The 18292-nt window shown below is 39.6% G+C and overlaps 1 protein-coding gene across 11 annotated transcripts in view; it reads right to left on the reverse strand.

Annotated features, from left to right (window-relative positions):
* The window catches only part of DMD (dystrophin), a 1937833-nt gene that overhangs the window by 1122780 nt on the left and 796761 nt on the right, over nucleotides 1–18292 (reverse strand). For all 11 annotated transcript variants that reach the window (XM_073357918.2, XM_073357898.2, XM_073357881.2 and 8 more), the window contains exons 33-34: nucleotides 17942–18097; nucleotides 5792–5962 (exon numbers count right to left, since the gene is read on the reverse strand). In XM_073357918.2, coding sequence (XP_073214019.2) covers nucleotides 5792–5962; nucleotides 17942–18097 — 327 coding nt within the window. The remainder of the gene's footprint in view (nucleotides 1–5791; nucleotides 5963–17941; nucleotides 18098–18292) is intronic.

Consider the following 18292-nt stretch of genomic DNA (forward strand, 5'->3'; position numbering starts at 1 on the left):
TCCCTATATTTATGTAAATATTGCTTCATACATGCTAAAAATTCTCCAACCAGAACATTCCTGATAATGGGATTATAAACCCAGCCTGGTTTGTATATATACACTTCAGTAAAGGCCTGCTGTTTTCACCCAATGTTTTTTAGCTGAGCTGATTGAAGCAAAAAAAGGTGAAGTGACTTGCCGAAGGTCACACAATAAGTGATCAGTTCAGGCTGGATTTGAACCGAAGATTTTCTAGATACCAGCTTTTTACTGTAACCACTAAAGCATCACTTCCTCATGAGAATATGCAGTACTATATAATATTTCTGCAGATTAGCAGAAACAGTAACACGGGCTTGGTTCAGCTTTAATTACAGTTCAAGTTGGTTCAACCATTCAGCACATTTCTCTTATATGAAATTTTAATGAACTTTTCTTTCCTTTCTTGATTGTCTTCGGGAGAAAAAAATTTAATGGTCTACCTGTTTGTAGCAACAGTAAGACATAACAAGAACTTCCTACTGTGTAACTGCACTAATCAGCAGACCTCAAACCCTAATTATGCAAGTTTTAGAGCATTAAGGTTCATATCCAATAGTTAAATTAAAATGAATTAAGGACAAACCTTTCCATTTAACATGCTTCAAGGGTGTATGCATCAGAATTATTTGGTAAAATAAAAATAAACTAGCTTCCCTGATCACGCAGCGAAATATGCAGATGGTAATGCAGCTACATCTCCATTTCAGCAGAAAGGTACTGTGTAGTTCAGCATTAGCAAACAGTGTTTTTGTTTTCTTCACTGGAAAATGCACCTGGTGATTGGCAGGCTAGTTCTGCATGAATACATACTTCTTCCCTTGAAAATCTGACATTTGTCCTTTGCTATGGAGGATAAGATGATAGGATTAACCAAAACTTCATGCAGTCTGATGTAATATGTAGACTTCACCACAGGAAAAAGAAGCAGGTGAACATGAAAAATACTGAGCAGCAATGGGGGTTTCACAAACCAGGGTAAACTTCCAAAGTAAAATAAACAAATAAATAATATTATTAATAATTAGAATCACATTCTCAAATGTCTCTTGCTGTGATTCTAGACGATAAATTTAAAAATTATATTATTCTACGATGATGACAAGAAAAACGTATGAACCTTTAAAAGCATTTACAAATAGAGGCAAATCCTTTTCCTATTAACTTGATTAATGCGGCAGCAACGTGTATGTCACTAGAAGATTAATGTTTCAAACTAAGGAAAAAGGCTTAGGTCACATCATAGGGTTAAGTAGGGTTTAAAAAAAAAAAGTCAACCAAAACCAAATCTTGCTCCAAACCCCGTATCCACTGCATTCTTCTCAAGGAGTATATACAATGGTGTTCATATATATCTACATTACAAGGTGAAGTTCAGTAAGATCTTTCACTTTTTTTTTAGGCACAGGTCTACTGAACAAAACTAATCCGGGGAAAAAAAATAGAAAAATGTTGGCCTGTAAGCATCTGCAATTTATATATAACAATATAGTTTCAGAGTTCTCCTTCTTTCTTGCATGTTGTTGAATAACTAGCTTAAGATTTGGATATGGGCATAATCAGAAGATATGTATAGTTTGAGTATACTGATCACTGAGTTTCACATGATTAAAATTCAGTTATTTTGTATGACTTGCACAAAAAAATAAGCAGCTTTGCAGCTTTGATTTGCATTTTATGTTTTGGGTAGTATCCAAACCTGAAAATGTAAAGCTAGACTCAAGGGGTGAGATACCTGCATGAAGTGAAAGTTACAGAAAAGGGGAAGCTAAATGGAGTTTTGCAGTTTCTTTGTCAAAATTTTGAATGTATATTTAAACCAAACCCTTAAAAGATTCCTTTTATGTCAGATTTTATATGCATGCTTGTAATGATGATGAGTGTGCATGTTCTTATTTGCTTTTGTGCATGTTCTTATTTAGATATAGTGACAGTAATTAAATGATAGGAACATCATGGTTATACTTTTTGATACATCTGATTGCCAAATATACATATAACCAGAAGTTTAACTATATGATGGAATTAATTCTTTGATTAGTAAAGTGGCTATTAAAGAGCTAATTGAGTGACTCAGAATATTATGGGCTGGATACCTGTTTCACTCTTTTTACTTCCTGTTTGTGGGTAGGGGTTTTATCACCATTTTTGAGTATGTTGTTCCAACAATAAAGCAACATTTTCTTAAGCTAACAGCAGCTATAAGTGGATGGTGTTATTTTACCATGTGTGGGTCCCTGTACAAAATCTAGTTTCATATTCAATACATTTCACTGTAATTACACAAAATTTTTCTGACGTGTACCTAGTACAATATCCTAGAACCAGTAGGTTAATAATATGGATTATTACTCTCAAATTACATTTTAACTGTAGTGTGACTAAAATGTATTTATAGTTATTGTATAAAAGTAAACAAGCAAACAGTGTAAAGTACACATAGGTTGGTTGGTTGTGCATACAGGTATTTTATTGCAATTTTGCCAAAAGAGTTGTGTGTATTTTATACCACCCCCCACTTCAATGTTTTCTCGTTTTTGAGCATGCTTTTTAGTGTCCTTTGTAGTGTAGATCCATTTATTTTATTTGTTTATTTTATTTCATGGATAGCCCTAGAGCCAGGGATAAAATTACTTTAAGAGGAAAAGGCTTGAGAGTCACAAGTAAGCAGGGGAAACTAGAACATCCACAGCAAAAAAACAAAACGTTGTTGTGATGTGGGATGGATGAACATATATAAAACCATATTTATTCTGCTGATATTTTATCAGTCCTGTTATCAGCAAAAAAATGGAAAGACTGCATTAGAAATTCAAGTAATTCAGTTTGGCCTTGATCAGTAAGATTGGGGAGCTATTTTCAAACTAGATTTATCTTAGAAAGGCTTTGCTATTTTAGGTTATTTATTTCACCCTCAGATACATTTTAGCAGGCACATATGATGCGTGATTTTTTATGTGTCTGCTGGCCTAGTGAAAACGCAGTCTGCAATTTCTTTGACCATATCAAATTATAGTGAGCAATGTTGTATTAACTGAGTGTGCAGCTTAAAAGCTTTGAGAGCTTAACTTTAAAAATAATGGAATTGTCTTATGTCAGGAGACTGAAACTAAAAAATAGTGACTCAAACACATAGATACTTCCAATGAGTTTCACAGTTAATGGAATGTCAATTGGACTCTATGCACGAGAAACTATACATATATGCTATATATGTTTCTAGTAGTATTGGGCTTTGAAATAGGTGTGGATTTCAAAACTCATTAATGATGGTAAATAGCTTCCCTCACCCTCCCCAAGCTTTTAACTGGAAATTTAAGATTAAATAATGTATGCCAAATAATAGCATTATCTACATGTATAGATTGATTTTAATCACCCTGAACTCAAATTCTTTTCTGTGAGAGTAACATACCTCACTAAAGTATGATTGCTATTCGACAGGTCTAACCTATTTACTAAATTGACTACATTGAAGGGGAAAGGAGTCCAGGAGAGCTGGCTGTATATCAAGGAATCCCTGTTGAGGTTACAGGGACAAACCATCCCGATGAGTCGAAAGAATAGTAAATATGGCAGGCGACCAGCTTGGCTTAACGGTGAAATCCTAGCGGATCTTAAACATAAAAAAGAAGCTTACAAGAAGTGGAAGGTTGGACATATGACCAGGCAAGAGTATAAAAATATTTCTCGGGAATGTAGGAATGATATCAGGAGGGCCAAATTGCACCTGGAGCTGCAGCTAGCAAGAGATGTCAAGAGTAACAAGAAGGGTTTCTTCAGGTATGTTGGCAACAAGAAGAAAGCCAAGGAAAGTGTGGGCCCCTTACTGAATGAGGGAGGCAACCTAGTGACAGAGGATGTGGAAAAAGCTAATGTACTCAATGCTTTTTTTGCCTCTGTTTTCACTAACAAGATCAGCTCCCAGACTGCTGCGCTGGGCATCACAAAATGGGGAAGAGATGGCCAGCCCTCAGTGGAGATAGAGGTGGTTAGGGACTATTTAGAAAAGCTGGACGTGCACAAGTCCATGGGGCCGGACGAGTTGCATCCGAGAGTGCTGAAGGAATTGGCAGCTGTGATTGCAGAGCCATTGGCCATTATCTTTGAAAACTCGTGGTGAACCGGGGAAGTCCCGGATGACTGGAAAAAGGCTAATGTAGTGCCAATCTTTAAAAAAGGGAAGAAGGAGGATCCTGGGAACTGCAGGCCAGTCAGCCTCACCTCAGTCCCTGGAAAAATCATGGAGCAGGTCCTCAAAGAATCAATCCTGAAGCACTTACATGAGAGGAAAGTGATCAGGAACAGCCAGCATGGATTCACCAAGGGAAGGTCATGCCTGACTAATCTAATCGCCTTTTATGATGAGATTACTGGTTCTGTGGATGAAGGGAAAGCAGTGGATGTATTGTTTCTTGACTTTAGCAAAGCTTTTGACATGGTCTCCCACAGTATTCTTGTCAGCAAGTTAAGGAAGTATGGGCTGGATGAATGCACTATAAGGTGGGTAGAAAGCTGGCTAGATTGTCGGGCTCAACGGGTAGTGATCAATGGCTCCATGTCTAGTTGGCAGCCGGTATCAAGTGGAGTGCCCCAAGGGTCGGTCCTGGGGCCGGTTTTGTTCAATATCTTCATAAATGATCTGGAGGATGGTGTGGATTGCACTCTCAGCAAATTTGCGGATGATACTAAACTGGGAGGAGTGGTAGATACGCTGGAGGGGAGGGATAGGATACAGAAGGACCGAGACAAATTGGAGGATTGGGCCAAAAGAAATCTGATGAGGTTCAATAAGGATAAGTGCAGGGTCCTGCACTTAGGACGGAAGAATCCAATGCACCGCTACAGACTAGGGACCGAATGGCTAGGCAGCAGTTCTGCGAAAAAGGACCTAGGGGTTACAGTGGACGAGAAGCTGGATATGAGTCAGCAGTGTGCCCTTGTTGCCAAGAAGGCCAATGGCATTTTGGGATGTATAAGTAGGGGCATAGCGAGCAGATCGAGGGACGTGATCATTCCCCTCTATTCGACATTGGTGAGGCCTCATCTGGAGTACTGTGTCCAGTTTTGGGCCCCACACTACAAGAAGGATGTGGATAAATTGGAGAGAGTCCAGCGAAGGGCAACAAAAATGATTAGGGGTCTAGAACACATGAGTTATGAGGAGAGGCTGAGGGAGCTGGGATTGTTTAGCCTGCAGAAGAGAAGAATGAGGGGGGATTTGATAGCTGCTTTCAACTACCTGAAAGGGAGTTCCAAAGAGGATGGCTCTAGACTGTTCTCAATGGTAGCAGATGACAGAACGAGGAGTAATGGTTTCAAGTTGCAGTGGGGGAGGTTTAGATTGGATATTAGGAAAAACTTTTTCACTAAGAGGGTGGTGAAACACTGGAATGCGTTACCTAGGGAGGTGGTAGAATCTCCTTCCTTAGAGGTTTTTAAGGTCAGGCTTGACAAAGCCCTGGCTGGGATGATTTAACTGGGAATTGGTCCTGCTTCGAGCAAGGGGTTGGACTAAATGACCTTCTGGGGTCCCTTCCAACCCTGATATTCTATGATTCTATGATTCTATGATTCTATTACTGATATGTGCAATAATATGATGCTTAAAACCTTTTAAAGTCACAATGTTATCATAATTATGTAACAATGTTTTTTCACAATTTTCAACTCATCAAGTTTCCAGATTTCTGTCACTCTTTCTTGCATATTAAAGAAAGCTAAATGGTAAGTGAAGCATATGTAAATGTACAGTACTCTATATTATTACCTTGCCCCAGGCAACTTCAGCATCCAAATTAGTAGGTATTCCCTCCACCGCCGATCTCTTTGTAAATTCTGCATCTGTCACTGCCAGCCACTCTGTCAGAGCATTCATTTCCTTTCGTAGCTTCCGGGACAATTTCAAACATTTCTCTAACTCTTGTTTTTTTTCTGTCACCTGCAGAAGAAAAAATATGTGGATTTTAACTGTTTAGTCAAACTAGTTTGTACTTTCCTGCTGGCTTGTATTTTTGTATGCACGTCTGCCTTGTACTTTGTATGTTTACAATATATTATATATCTTTCTTATTCCTCTCAATATTTGTAGTTACGGTTAATGTACTGCTTATCATATCAATTTGTCTAAGATTCTTCTATACTGATAAAATCACATAATTTAATTTTGAAATTTTATACAAATTAAGTTTGAACTAGCTCACCTCCAGAATGGGGAATAACTAAAAGCTATTCCCCTCCCATTTGAAGACATATGTGTCATGTTAAATCATAGAATCATAGAATATCAGGGTTGGAAGGGACCCCAGGAGGTCATCTAGTCCAACCCCCTGCTCAAAGCAGGACCAATCCCCAATAAAAACACCCCAGCCAGAGCTTTGTCAAGCCTGACCTTAAAAACCTCTAAGGATGGAGATTCCACCACCTCCCTCGGTAACGCATTCCAGTGCTTCACCACCCTCCTAGTGAAAAAGTTTTTCCTAATATCCAACCTAAATGGCAACAGCTGAGTTAGAAGTCTTTCCTTATGACTCAGAAGTGGAGCCAAAACCCCTTTTCGGAAACTATGATTAATTTTCCCATGGATAGTTAAGCACACTAATGCTGAGCCCAACAACATTCTTTGTGCAGCAACATTGCATCTGAGGGAATTAGTATTGTACTCTAATCACTCTGTGAGGTGTGTATAGTAAATAAGATATGCGACCACACATTGAAGAAGGAAGATAAAACAAAACATTGAAAAGCTGCTCACTGAGCACCATCCATTCTATATACTAACAGAGGCAGAGGTCTTACATAAAAGCACTATATGATAATGTAATTAAAAGTTGTATCTTAATGCTTAATGCCTCACCTCCACCTCAGCTGGCTTCCTTCCACTTCCATCCGTACTACAAAGAAACCCATCAATTCCTTTCCACTACTCCAAGGTGTGGAGGCCTGCCATCTTCTGTACCCTTCTACTAGCCCATCTGCACGCCTATATAAAGAATCCCTTTCCTCTCCTTCACCTAGTGCCCCTTTACACTAGCCTGACCTGATCTCACCCACTTAAGGATTCATTCTGGGACAAAGCTGGCTACTGAAAATAAATACTGAATGACAGGATTAATAACATCCCTAAATATGAACAACCTCATCAATGGAGAAAACAGTTTGAAAAATAAAGAGGTAATTTAATTTATGCTCCTTACACATACTTAAATTAGTTTGTCATGCTTTTTCTATCACCATTAATTTTAAGAACAATCTTGAACTCTCATGAAGTCAAAAATTGAGAATTAAAAGAGTCTGTTTTCCCCAAGTTGAAAGAGAAGTGATCAAAGAAGGATATCTTAGAACTCAGTTGTAGGTCACTAATGTTTAATGAAAATAAGTGATCTCTCTGCCAACCAGTCACTATTTAAATGAAACTGTATCCCCCTGAGTTTTATTTTTAATTGTTTTTAAATTGCACAGCCTTTTTATTGATGATCCATTAGCAAAACAAAACAGCATTATACATATTATAGGTGGAGCCTGTTAGCAACACCTTTCATTAACATTGCTTAACACTTTCCATTCTAATACCCTGTTTTCAGTTCTTTATAATTTTGCCCAATTTTACATGTTCTGGCTGAAATTTTTCATGCTTGTTCTCTGCTTCGTGCTGATTATGAGTGTATACATTTCAGAAAAAATGTTCATTCCAGTTCCAAGAATGAAGTTTGGGGATAATAGGTAATTTTTTTCACCCATTTATTTGAAAATATTTAGTGTATGTACCTAGAGTTTGAAGCTGAAACTTGACATTTAGGAAGGGGTCACCCTGGGGTCAGAAATGTGACTTTTGATGTCCCCATGAAAATTCACCCAGATATGGCCAAGTTATAAACTTGTGAAAATGGCCATTTGCACATGCTAGCTAGAGCTTTTTAAAAGCTTAATACTAAAATCTCAGAACATTCCATCTCCACTAAGCTCCAGATACCACATACATTAAGTATGCTCTCAGCTCCAATAAAACTTCCCGCATAGCAGGCCTAGAATTAAAGCCCTGGACAAGGGAGATGCTGCAGAGATGGAGCAACCCTCTGGGGCTATGGGAAGGTGTATGCACCCACAGCCAGGAGGAGACCATGAATTCTACTCTCACCTCTTCCACTGACTGCTGTGAATAATTTTGTGCACTTCACAATCCTTAATATTGAACATGCTCCTACCTTAGGAGGTAGGCAAGTGCAGTAGCATGTCCTTCCCTGGAACTGAGAGATTGCAACCTTAATTCAGCCCCTTTGTGTGTATACATTATGATATAGTCTTTAATTGCATGATCACATATTGCCTGTTCTAAAGACACCTGCCTCATTCAGTGTATGGGATGCACAGAGAATGAGGTGGAGAATTGTAAGCAGCAAAAGGAAATTCTCTTGCATTTAAGGCACTGAACTGAGGTCCAGAAAAGGTGGGTTCTATTTCAGACTCTGCCACAGACTTCCCATATGAAGATGGGCTCAGACCGAGAGGGCTGCAATGTTGCAGGGGGGATCTTAATTGTGGTATATCCTAACTACTCAGTGCTTGACTTTGCAACCGCAACATTCTTTTAATGATGTTTTTTGTAATTATTCACACATAAGAATATGTTGGCACTTTCCCCCTTAGCCAGTTGTCCAATATAGACCAAATGTGCTTACTTTTAGGGAACACTGTAAAAAAACCAACCATCTAACTTTCAGGCTTTTCATGCATGTAGTACTTAAGAAGTTGTTTATTTATGTAAATTAAATTTTTAAATATTGTAGAGAACTTACAGAACCATGAATATATGCTGTATTTATTTTTGAATAAATTAAAGATACACATCTATAAACACAACCTTTGCTTTTGTATGTTCTTTATATAATAGAAATAAAATTCCATGATTCAGAGATCTACTGTATATGCCCAGAAGCTAATGTTATATTGATTTTCCCCTGCTTTGTTAAAAGCAATTTTAAAATCTGTATTTAAAAGAAAAAATGGGAAACACTGCCATCTTAAGGCCTTTTGTTTTATACAATAACCCCAAATAGAATGTGTGCCATTTATACTAAAAACTGCTAATTAGCATCGTTTCTGAGATATTATTTTCTTTTTACTGAAGTGATCATTGTTACTTTTTCTGTTACTGATATTCTCTGTTACAAAACTGTACTTTTAGAGAAACTGCAATGATTTGGTAAAAAAACAAAAACAAAAACAACTCTTCATAAGATGGAAAATATTTTGACATAAAACACAAAGGAACTCACTTAAGGACTCTCTTGTGGCTTTAAGCCACATTTCTGGATCGTGGTAGATTGCTGAGGAAGGACTGTACACCTGCTGTAGGTCTTGCCTGAGAGTGTGCAGTGGTTCAGGGAGGACAGGAGAACACACTCAATGGACTGCCCCTCCCAGTCCCTTTGACATGGTCCAGCCCTCTTTTACACTGACACAGTACAGAGGCAGGGCCATAACTCCACTCCTCCTTGACTGCCAAGTGGTTTCTAGCCTTGCACAGCCATTCAGAAGTAAGGTAACCATCCCAAAGCATTATAAGTGTGTGAGACAGATATGTTTTGTGTAAACATGTGTGCATACACACACACACACACACCCCACATGTGATGGTGATACACAAGTGACACATTTAACCTTCTGCACTCTCCTCACTAACCTGTCTCTATGAGGGCCATTTCTAAATTTTAAAACCATTGAGGGGTTTAAAACAGATGCCATTTAAAAAAGAAGTGTGCTAGGAAATTATCTCCTCCCTCCCCCGCATTTGCATGGAATTCTCATACCAAGCCCAAACTATACTGGCCTTAGACTCTAGACAGACAATATTCAGTCCTGAACCAGTGGTAGGTTTGAGGTCTGATATCACAAGACCCATCAGGACTAGAAATAGGAGTTTTCTTCCATTACAAGATAGTTTCCTAGCTTTCAGCTGGGACACAGACACTTCTTTCTAGCTCCCAAAGGTCACAAGTTATTGGACCTTAACATGATATTGCTGTGCATATTTTTAAAAAGCTATATTTGGTAATAGATAGAAGTTTCTAAAATTTTGTTAATTATATTAGTTCTGACCATCTGAGGCCTATACAATATATGGCCCCAATTCTGAAAAGCACTTGCGCACGTATTTAAGTCCATCTCTATTTAAGATAGTACTTAAGCATACACTTAACTTTAAGAATGTGCTTAAGTAATGTCTTGTAAAGGGAATCTTCCCTGAATCAGGGCATATATAAGTATACATATAAACATAAGCATGAGACAATACATTTGGGTCCAACTCACACCGTCCACGTTTAGGCAAAATTCTCAGTTGGAGTTTGTCCAAGTAAAGATGGTACACTGGACCCAAATATTTCAATCCTGATTTTTATTTTACATGAACTACTTTTCTCTTCAAAACAAAATAGTTGGCAAAATATTTAGCTTTCATTAGAATATGCAGTTGGGGGAACTGAAAAGTTGAAATGCATATGAAAATACTGTATGTCATAGCCTTGGTCACTTTGTTTCACTAAAATTGTTAACGGTCCTTCCAGGTAAAAATAAACGCGAACTATTTTGTCTATTTTAACAAAAATAAACAAAGCACTTTAGGCCACTAATTGTTCTCTAACTAAACATTTCATCCTTTACCCAGTGCAAAGATACAGGTGCAGTCATTTAATGCAATCTTTTTTTTTTTTTTTTAATGCTAAATGTAGTCTTGTAATAAATGGCATGGAACTATTTAATTTAAAGAAGTTATGAGAGATAAACCCAGTGTGCATGTATTACAAAGCACATTTTAACCCCCAATCCACACTTTTTAAAATTGATCAAACATGCCTTATTGTATTAAATGTGCTGAGTAAAATATTTAATCTCAAATGACAATGTCATCCAATCTTTCTGAAGAAGGCTTTTAGCTGTCCCAGCACTCAGAAGATTGATATTTGTTAATATCTTTGTTTATTTTACCTTTCTAGCAATTTCCAAACTAAATATAGATAATTGCCTTGATACAGGTTCCCCCAATGAATTCATTCCCGAAATGAATATTAGTTCTTCCAAAAATAATATAATTCTTAAAGGTTATTGTGTGGAGGACTGTGGGGTTTGATCACCACCATGTGCTTAAAACATAGGCTGACTCTTGTAGCTAATAGGGACTCTCTTTATTAGCTATTAACTAGCTGTTAATTTAACTTAATAAATTTTAATCTGACAAAAATTATGCATTTTCTGCTACTCTGTTTATTAAAATTATATTTATGTCTGCAATAAGCAAACATTTAAATCACAACCTTCGTCCTACAGGGTGCATTCAGCCACTTAATGCACCAAATTTACTCCAGTGCTATGGTTTTAATTAAGTCCTGTGAGCTGTGTGCTCCCAGTAGGGGCAGGAAGAGGAAGAGAATAGATTCATCATGTGTTGCTGTTAAGTGCAACATTTGCATGAACTCTCTTCTGGAGAGAAATACTGCATCTCCTCCATGGAGCCTCTGGATGGGGTTGTGCTTCAACAGCAGTATAGGTGGAGTTGGGGGAGGGGGCAAAGGAGGGTGTTGCCCCCCAAGCTACAAGCCTCAGGCAGGCAGCAGAGGAGATAGGAGACATGCTGCTCCCAGTTTGTGCCTCTGAGGCAAGGAGTCATAATGTTGTTTATAAACAGAGTGATTAACAGATAATTAAGATAACAAAGGGCTGGTCCCATGTTTTCCTAAAGTTAAATGATCTTTGCCAAGCTTGGTGAACTGCAAAAAGTAAGTATCCCAAATGATAGAAAGTAATTGTAGATTTTTCAACAATTGTTTCAATTGTTGTATTCAAGAGGTAGTAACAAAATTACTAATATGTTTCTTCGAGAAGATAACTGATTTTTTTAGACAAAGGAAATGCAGTAGATCTAATCTGACTGGATGTCAGTAAGGCATTTGATACAGTTCCACATGAGAAATTATTAGTTAAACTGGAGAAGATAGGGATTAATATGAGAATTGAAAGGTGGATAAGGAACTGGTTAAAGGGAAGACTACAACAGGTCATACTGAGACGTGAACTCTCAGGCTAGAGTGAGGTTACTAGTGGAGTTCCTCAGGGATCGGTCTTGGGACCAATCTTATTTAACATTTTTATTACTGACTTTGGCACAGAAAGTGGGAGTGTGCTAATATAATTTGCGGATGACACAAAGTTGGGAGGTATTACCAATACCGAGGAGGACCGGAATGCCATACAAGAAGATCTGGATGACCTTGTAAACTGGAGTAATAGAAATAGGATGAAATTTAATAGTGCAAAGTACAAGGTCACATACTTAGTGACGAACAAGAATTTTTGCTATAAGTTGGGGACTTATCAGTTGGAAGTGACAGTGGAGGAGAAAGAACTGGGGGTATTGGTTGATCACAGGATGACTATGAGCTGTCAGTGTGATTGATCTGTGCATGGGCAACTCGTGGGAGGGACAGAAAGGGGGGCACCAGCAAAAAAGGGGGGGGGGCACTTGACCTCCTCACTTGACTCCTCCCCACACCACTTCCAGTCTAGGGCCCCTGCTGGAGTGGGGAGAGGCTAACTGGTTACTTGGGAAGGGAAGGGCTCTGTCCTCCCACTGCCCTGGCTCTCCATGGCATGTTCAGCTGCTCTTCCTGGCAGCCAGGCCCTAGGGTCACTCTCGGATGTTGCCTGGTGCAGCACAGCAGCTGCCTGGAAGAGTGCCAGGCTACCCCCCACCCAGGCTCAGCCTCTGGGGACAGAAGCTGACTCTGAGCATGCTAGAAGGGCTGGGGGGCTCTGGCTCGCTCGACCACTGTCCCCAGAAGCTGAGCCTGGGTGGGGCTGGAGGGGCAGTCTGTTGGTACCGCAGCCAGGCACTCTCCCAGTCAGCTGCTGCGCTGCACCGGGCAGAGTGCACCCCAGGCAGTATGGCTGGAAGAGGAGAGAGTGACACTGTGCAGCATGCATCCCAAGCAGTGTGGCCAGAAGAGGAGAGGCTCTGGCCCCGGCCCTTCCCTCCTGGCTCTGGCCCCGCCCCTTCCACTCCCTAGGTGCTTGGGGCACCGGCCCTGCCCCCCACCAGGCATCTGGGGAGGGGCATCTGACCCTTCCTGACCCTCATAGGCATCGCTTCTGCAGCTGTGAAAAAAGCTAATGGAGCCCTAGGATGTATCAGGCGAGTTATTTCCAGCAGAGACAGAGAAGTGTTAGTACCATTATACAATCACTGGTGAGACCGCATCTAGAGTATTGTGTGCAAATCTGGTCTCCCATGTTTAAGACAGATGAATTCAACTGGAACAGGTGCAGAGAAAGGGTGACTAGGATGATCTGAGGAATGGAAAACCTACCTTACGAGAAGAGACTCAGAGCTTGGATTCAGAGTAACAGCCGTGTTAGTCTGTATTCGCAAAAAGAAAAGGAGTACTTGTGGCACCTTAGAGACTAACCAATTTATTAGAGCATAAGCTTTCGTGAGCTACAGCTCTTGGATTGTTTAGTCTAACCAATACAAGGCTGAGGGGAGATAGGATTACTCTGTATAAATATACCTGAGGGATAAATACCAAGGAGGGAGAGGAGTTATTTAAGTTAGGGATCAGTGGACCCCAGAACAAAGGGATATAAACTGGTCTTCAACAAGTTTAGGCTTGAAATTAGGCAAAGGTTTATAACTGTTAGAAGAGTGAAGTTCTGGAGCAGCCTCCCAAGGGGAGCAGTGGGGGCAAAAAACCCTAAGTGGCTTGAAGCCTGAGCTTGATAAGTTTATGGAGGGGATGGTATGACAGGACTGCCTACAATGGCATGTGGCCCATCAGCGACTGCCTGTAGCAAAAATCCCCAACAGCTGGGGACAGGACACTACCGGGGGAGGGCTCTTACTACAGAGAATTCTTTCCCAGTTATCGGCCTGGTGGGTCTTGCCCACATGTTCAGGATCTAACTGATCATCATATGTGGGGTCAGGAAGGAATTTTTCCACAGGTAAGATTGGCAGAGATCCTGGGAATTTTTCACCTTCTTCTGCATCATGAGGCATGGGTCACTTGCAGGTTTAAACTAGAGGAAGTCTTTAAAGCATTATTTGAGGCCTTTAGTAACTCAGTCAGAGGTTAGGGGTCTATATTACAGGAGTGGGTGGGTCTATATTACAGGAGTGGGTGGTCTATATTACAGGAGTGGGTGGGTGAGGTTCTGTGGCCTGCCATGTGCAGAAGGTCAGAGTAGATGATCAGGATGGTCCCTTCTGACTTTAGTAAGAGTATCCGAGAAAGAATATACATTACAATTTTAAACCTAACCAGTGTCCCATAAGCGACTTGCCGCAAGATGTCAGAACATGTTTGTATTACAGCTGAGGTGGGCTGATATTTACTTAATTTTCTTTCTTGATATAGGAGATACCATGCTCCTGTCAGATAATTTCTAAGTTATTATCTGCAAAATCACTAAAGTTTTCAGTTGCCTAAGTAGCCCCTGGAATCCTAGTTAAAGTTGTGCCCTCCCCTCCCTGCCCCAATCTGAAATGGCACCCCTGTGGGCAAGCACGGAATTTGTATCTCCCCCACATGAGCAACCCCGTTGGCCTGATTGGAGCTGCCCCCCAAATACAGAAGTCAAACTACGCCTATGAACAACGGATGACATTTTCTATGGATAGGACAGCATATTGTTAAGTCATAATCAACAGCCTTTTGGACAGGGCAGAACCCAATCAGTATTTTCTGCTCGATTAGAACCTTCTAGAAATGAATGGATGTTTAGCTGTCAGCAGTTTTCAGTGAGTTTCAGTGTGCTTAACTATTGTTGTACATGTGCTCTGTGAACTGGTACACTGATTGAAAGTTAACAGGTTACAAAAATTTGGTTCAACAAAGGCAAAGTCTATGGAGATGGAAAAGTTTGCCTTATTAACGGTACTTGCATTTAAAAAAACTATCATCAAAATTTTCAGATAAAAATAGACTGGGAAATTTCTGATAACCAAGTTTTCTTTAGCAGACCATGCAAAACTGAGAGAAGAGGAATAGATATAGTGAACATAAGAACGTCCATACTGGATCAAACCAAAGGTCCATCCAGCCCAGTATCCTTTCTACTGACAGTGGCCAATGCCAGGTGCCCCAGAGAGGGTGAACCTAACAGGTAATGATCAAGTGATCTCTCTCCTGCTATCCATCTCCACCCTCTGACAAACAGAGGCTAGGGACACCATTCCTTACCCATCCTGGCTAATAGCTATTAATGGACTTAACCTCCATGAATTTATCCAGTTCTCTTTTAAACCCTGTTATAGTTCTAGCCTTTACAACCAGGTAAGGGGTTCCACAGGTTGACTATGCGCTGAGTGAAGAAGAACTTCCTTTTATTTGTTTCAAACCTGCTACCCATTTGGTGCCCCCTAGTTCTTATATTATGGGAACAAGTAAATATCTTTTCTTTATTCACTTTCTCCACGCCATTTATGATTTTATATCTATCATATCCCGCCTTAGTCTCCTCTTTTCCAAGCTGAAAAGTCCTAGCCTCTTTAATCTCTCCTCAGATGGGACCCTTTCCAAACCCCTAATCATTTTAGTTGCCCTTCTCTGAACCTTTTCTAATGCCAGTATATCTTTTTTTGAGATGAGGGGACCACATCTGTACATAGTATTCAGGATGTGGGCATACCATGGATTTATATAAGGGCAATAAGATATTTTCCGTCTTATACTCTCTCCCTTTTTTAATGATTCCTAACATCACGTTTGCTTTTTTGACTGCCGCTGCACACCGCATGGACGTATTCAGAGAACTATCCATGATGACTCCAAGATCTTTCTCCTGATTAGTTGTAGCTAAATTAGCCCCCCATCATATTGTATGTATAGTTGGGGTGATTTTTTCCAATGTGCATTACTTTACATTTATCCACTTTAAATTTCATTTGCCATTTTGTTGCCCAATCACGTAGTTTTGTGAGATCTTTTTGAAGTTCTTCACAGTCTGCTTTGGTCTTAACTATCTTGAGCAGTTTAGTATCATCTACAAACTTTGCCACTGCACTGTTTACCCCTTTCTCCAGATCATTTATGAATAAGTTGAATAGGATTGGTCCTAGGACTGACCCTGAGGACCAGCACTAGTTACCCCTCTCCATTCTGAAAATTTACCATTTATTCCTACCCTTTGTTCCCTGTCTTTTAACCAGTTCTCAATCCATGAAAAGATCTTCCCTCTAATCCCATGACAACTTAATTTACAAAAGAGCCTTTGGTGAGGGCTTGTCAAAGGCTTTCAGGAAATCTAAGTACACTATGTCCACTGGATCCCCCTTGTCCACATGTTTGTTGACCCCTTCAAAGAACTCTAATAGATTAGTAAGACATGATCTCCCTTTACAGAAACCATGTTGACTTTTGCACAACAATTTATGCTCTTTTATGTGTCTGACAATTTTATTCATTACTATTGTTTCAACTAATTTGCCCGGTACTGACATTAGACTTACCGGTCTGTAATTGCCAGGATCACCTCTAGAGCCCTTCTTAAATATTGGCATTACTTTAGCTATCTTCCAGTCACTGGGTACAGTAGCTGATTTAAAGGACAGGTTACAAACCATAGTTAATAGTCCCACAATTTCACATTTGAGTTCTTTCAGAACTCTTGGGTGAATGCCATCTGGTCCCGGTGACTTGTTACTGTTAAGTTTCTCAATTAATTCCAAAACCTCCTCTAGTGACACTTCAATCTGTGACAATTCCTCAGATTTGTCACCTACAAAAGACAGCTCAGGTTTGGGAATCTCCCTAACATCCTCAGCCATGAAGAGTGAAGCAAAAAATTCATTTAGTTTCTCTGCGATGACTTTATCGTCTTTAAGTGCTTCTTAGTGGGAGAATATTAATTAAGTCCTCATCATCATGTTGATATGAATCAAATGATCAAACTAAATACAACAACAGTGCCAGCTATTCTACAGTACCACAGCTTCCCAAAGGGCTAGTTTTCAAGGCATTGTATTTTCAACCCTAGCCTACCAATACTGTTGATTTATTCTTGCCCAACACTACGGAAATTTGGAAGCAGCTTCTGCAAGGAGAGAGGATCTAAGTATGAAATCCTAAATAGGTCTATGAAGGTGTATGAGGAGCAAAATAGGTATAAATTATTCCATATGCTCATGAATACAACATTCTGTGTGGTTTGCATATACAAAAATCAGTACCTATCACAGTGAAAGTAAGAATGTAAACAGGCATGCAAGGGTTCTAACTGGAGACAGTGCACAGCCACATGAGGCATGTACAGGGGAAGAGTTACCACACAAAACCCATTAATGTGTGTATAGTCACATGCAAGAAGCCAGCTGCAGTGGTATTAAAATTTCCCCATAGGGATGCTGCAACAGCAACAAGCATCTTGGTCAACTGACCTTTTCATGGTGGCCTGCAGAATGAGGCATTCTGAGATTTATGCAAATAAGAACTGGGAGATCTCTCTTTCTTATAATGTAATGCACAGAATGAAAGAACTGAAAAACCCATGATCTCATCTATAGATGTAGCCCTACCTAGAGTGCTTTTAAATTGGTGACTGGTAAATAGCCCATCGATCTAAAAAAGTCTTTGGAAGGCAAAAAGTAAATTCAATTTTAGGAAAGAATAACCTTAAAACCTGATAAAGAAATCAATATTACATGTCTCTGAGTTTTGCATATTTTCTTGGACCTAACTGAATATTTATCTAATTGATTGTTTTTGGCTTCCTAACAAGGATTACACTTTTATAAACAGAGGTAGGATTGATTTCAGAGACTTAAAAGGAATAAACAAACAATACATGTTACCACACAGTACAAAGAATGTACTTAGCTTGAAAAGCCAGAAACAGAGCCTGGTTTTGCATTGTATATCAGAGTACATACCAGAGCACCCAATTCATTATACTGCAGCTTCAAAGCTGTAAGTCTTTCATCCAGTTCTTTGGGCTTCTCTGTCTGTTGTTTCTGAACAATCTGACGTCCAGTTTTTATCACTGTTTCCACTTCAGACTTCACCTCACTCAAGCTTTTATACAATTTCTAATCAAATCAACACAGAAGAGAGAAACACCAAAATTAATAAAATAAATGAATAAAAGCAATGCAATCTTGGGACTGAAGTGATTATGCAGAACTACTACCAATCTTGGCATTGTTTGGTGCATAAGAGCGTCACCTGTGAGACTGTGAGGACCCTCAACTCCTATGGAAACTAAAGGAACTTGAGATGCCAGC

This window comes from Lepidochelys kempii, chromosome 1 (genome assembly GCF_965140285.1).
Source record: "Lepidochelys kempii isolate rLepKem1 chromosome 1, rLepKem1.hap1, whole genome shotgun sequence".
In the NCBI taxonomy this organism is placed as follows: Eukaryota; Metazoa; Chordata; order Testudines; family Cheloniidae; genus Lepidochelys; species Lepidochelys kempii.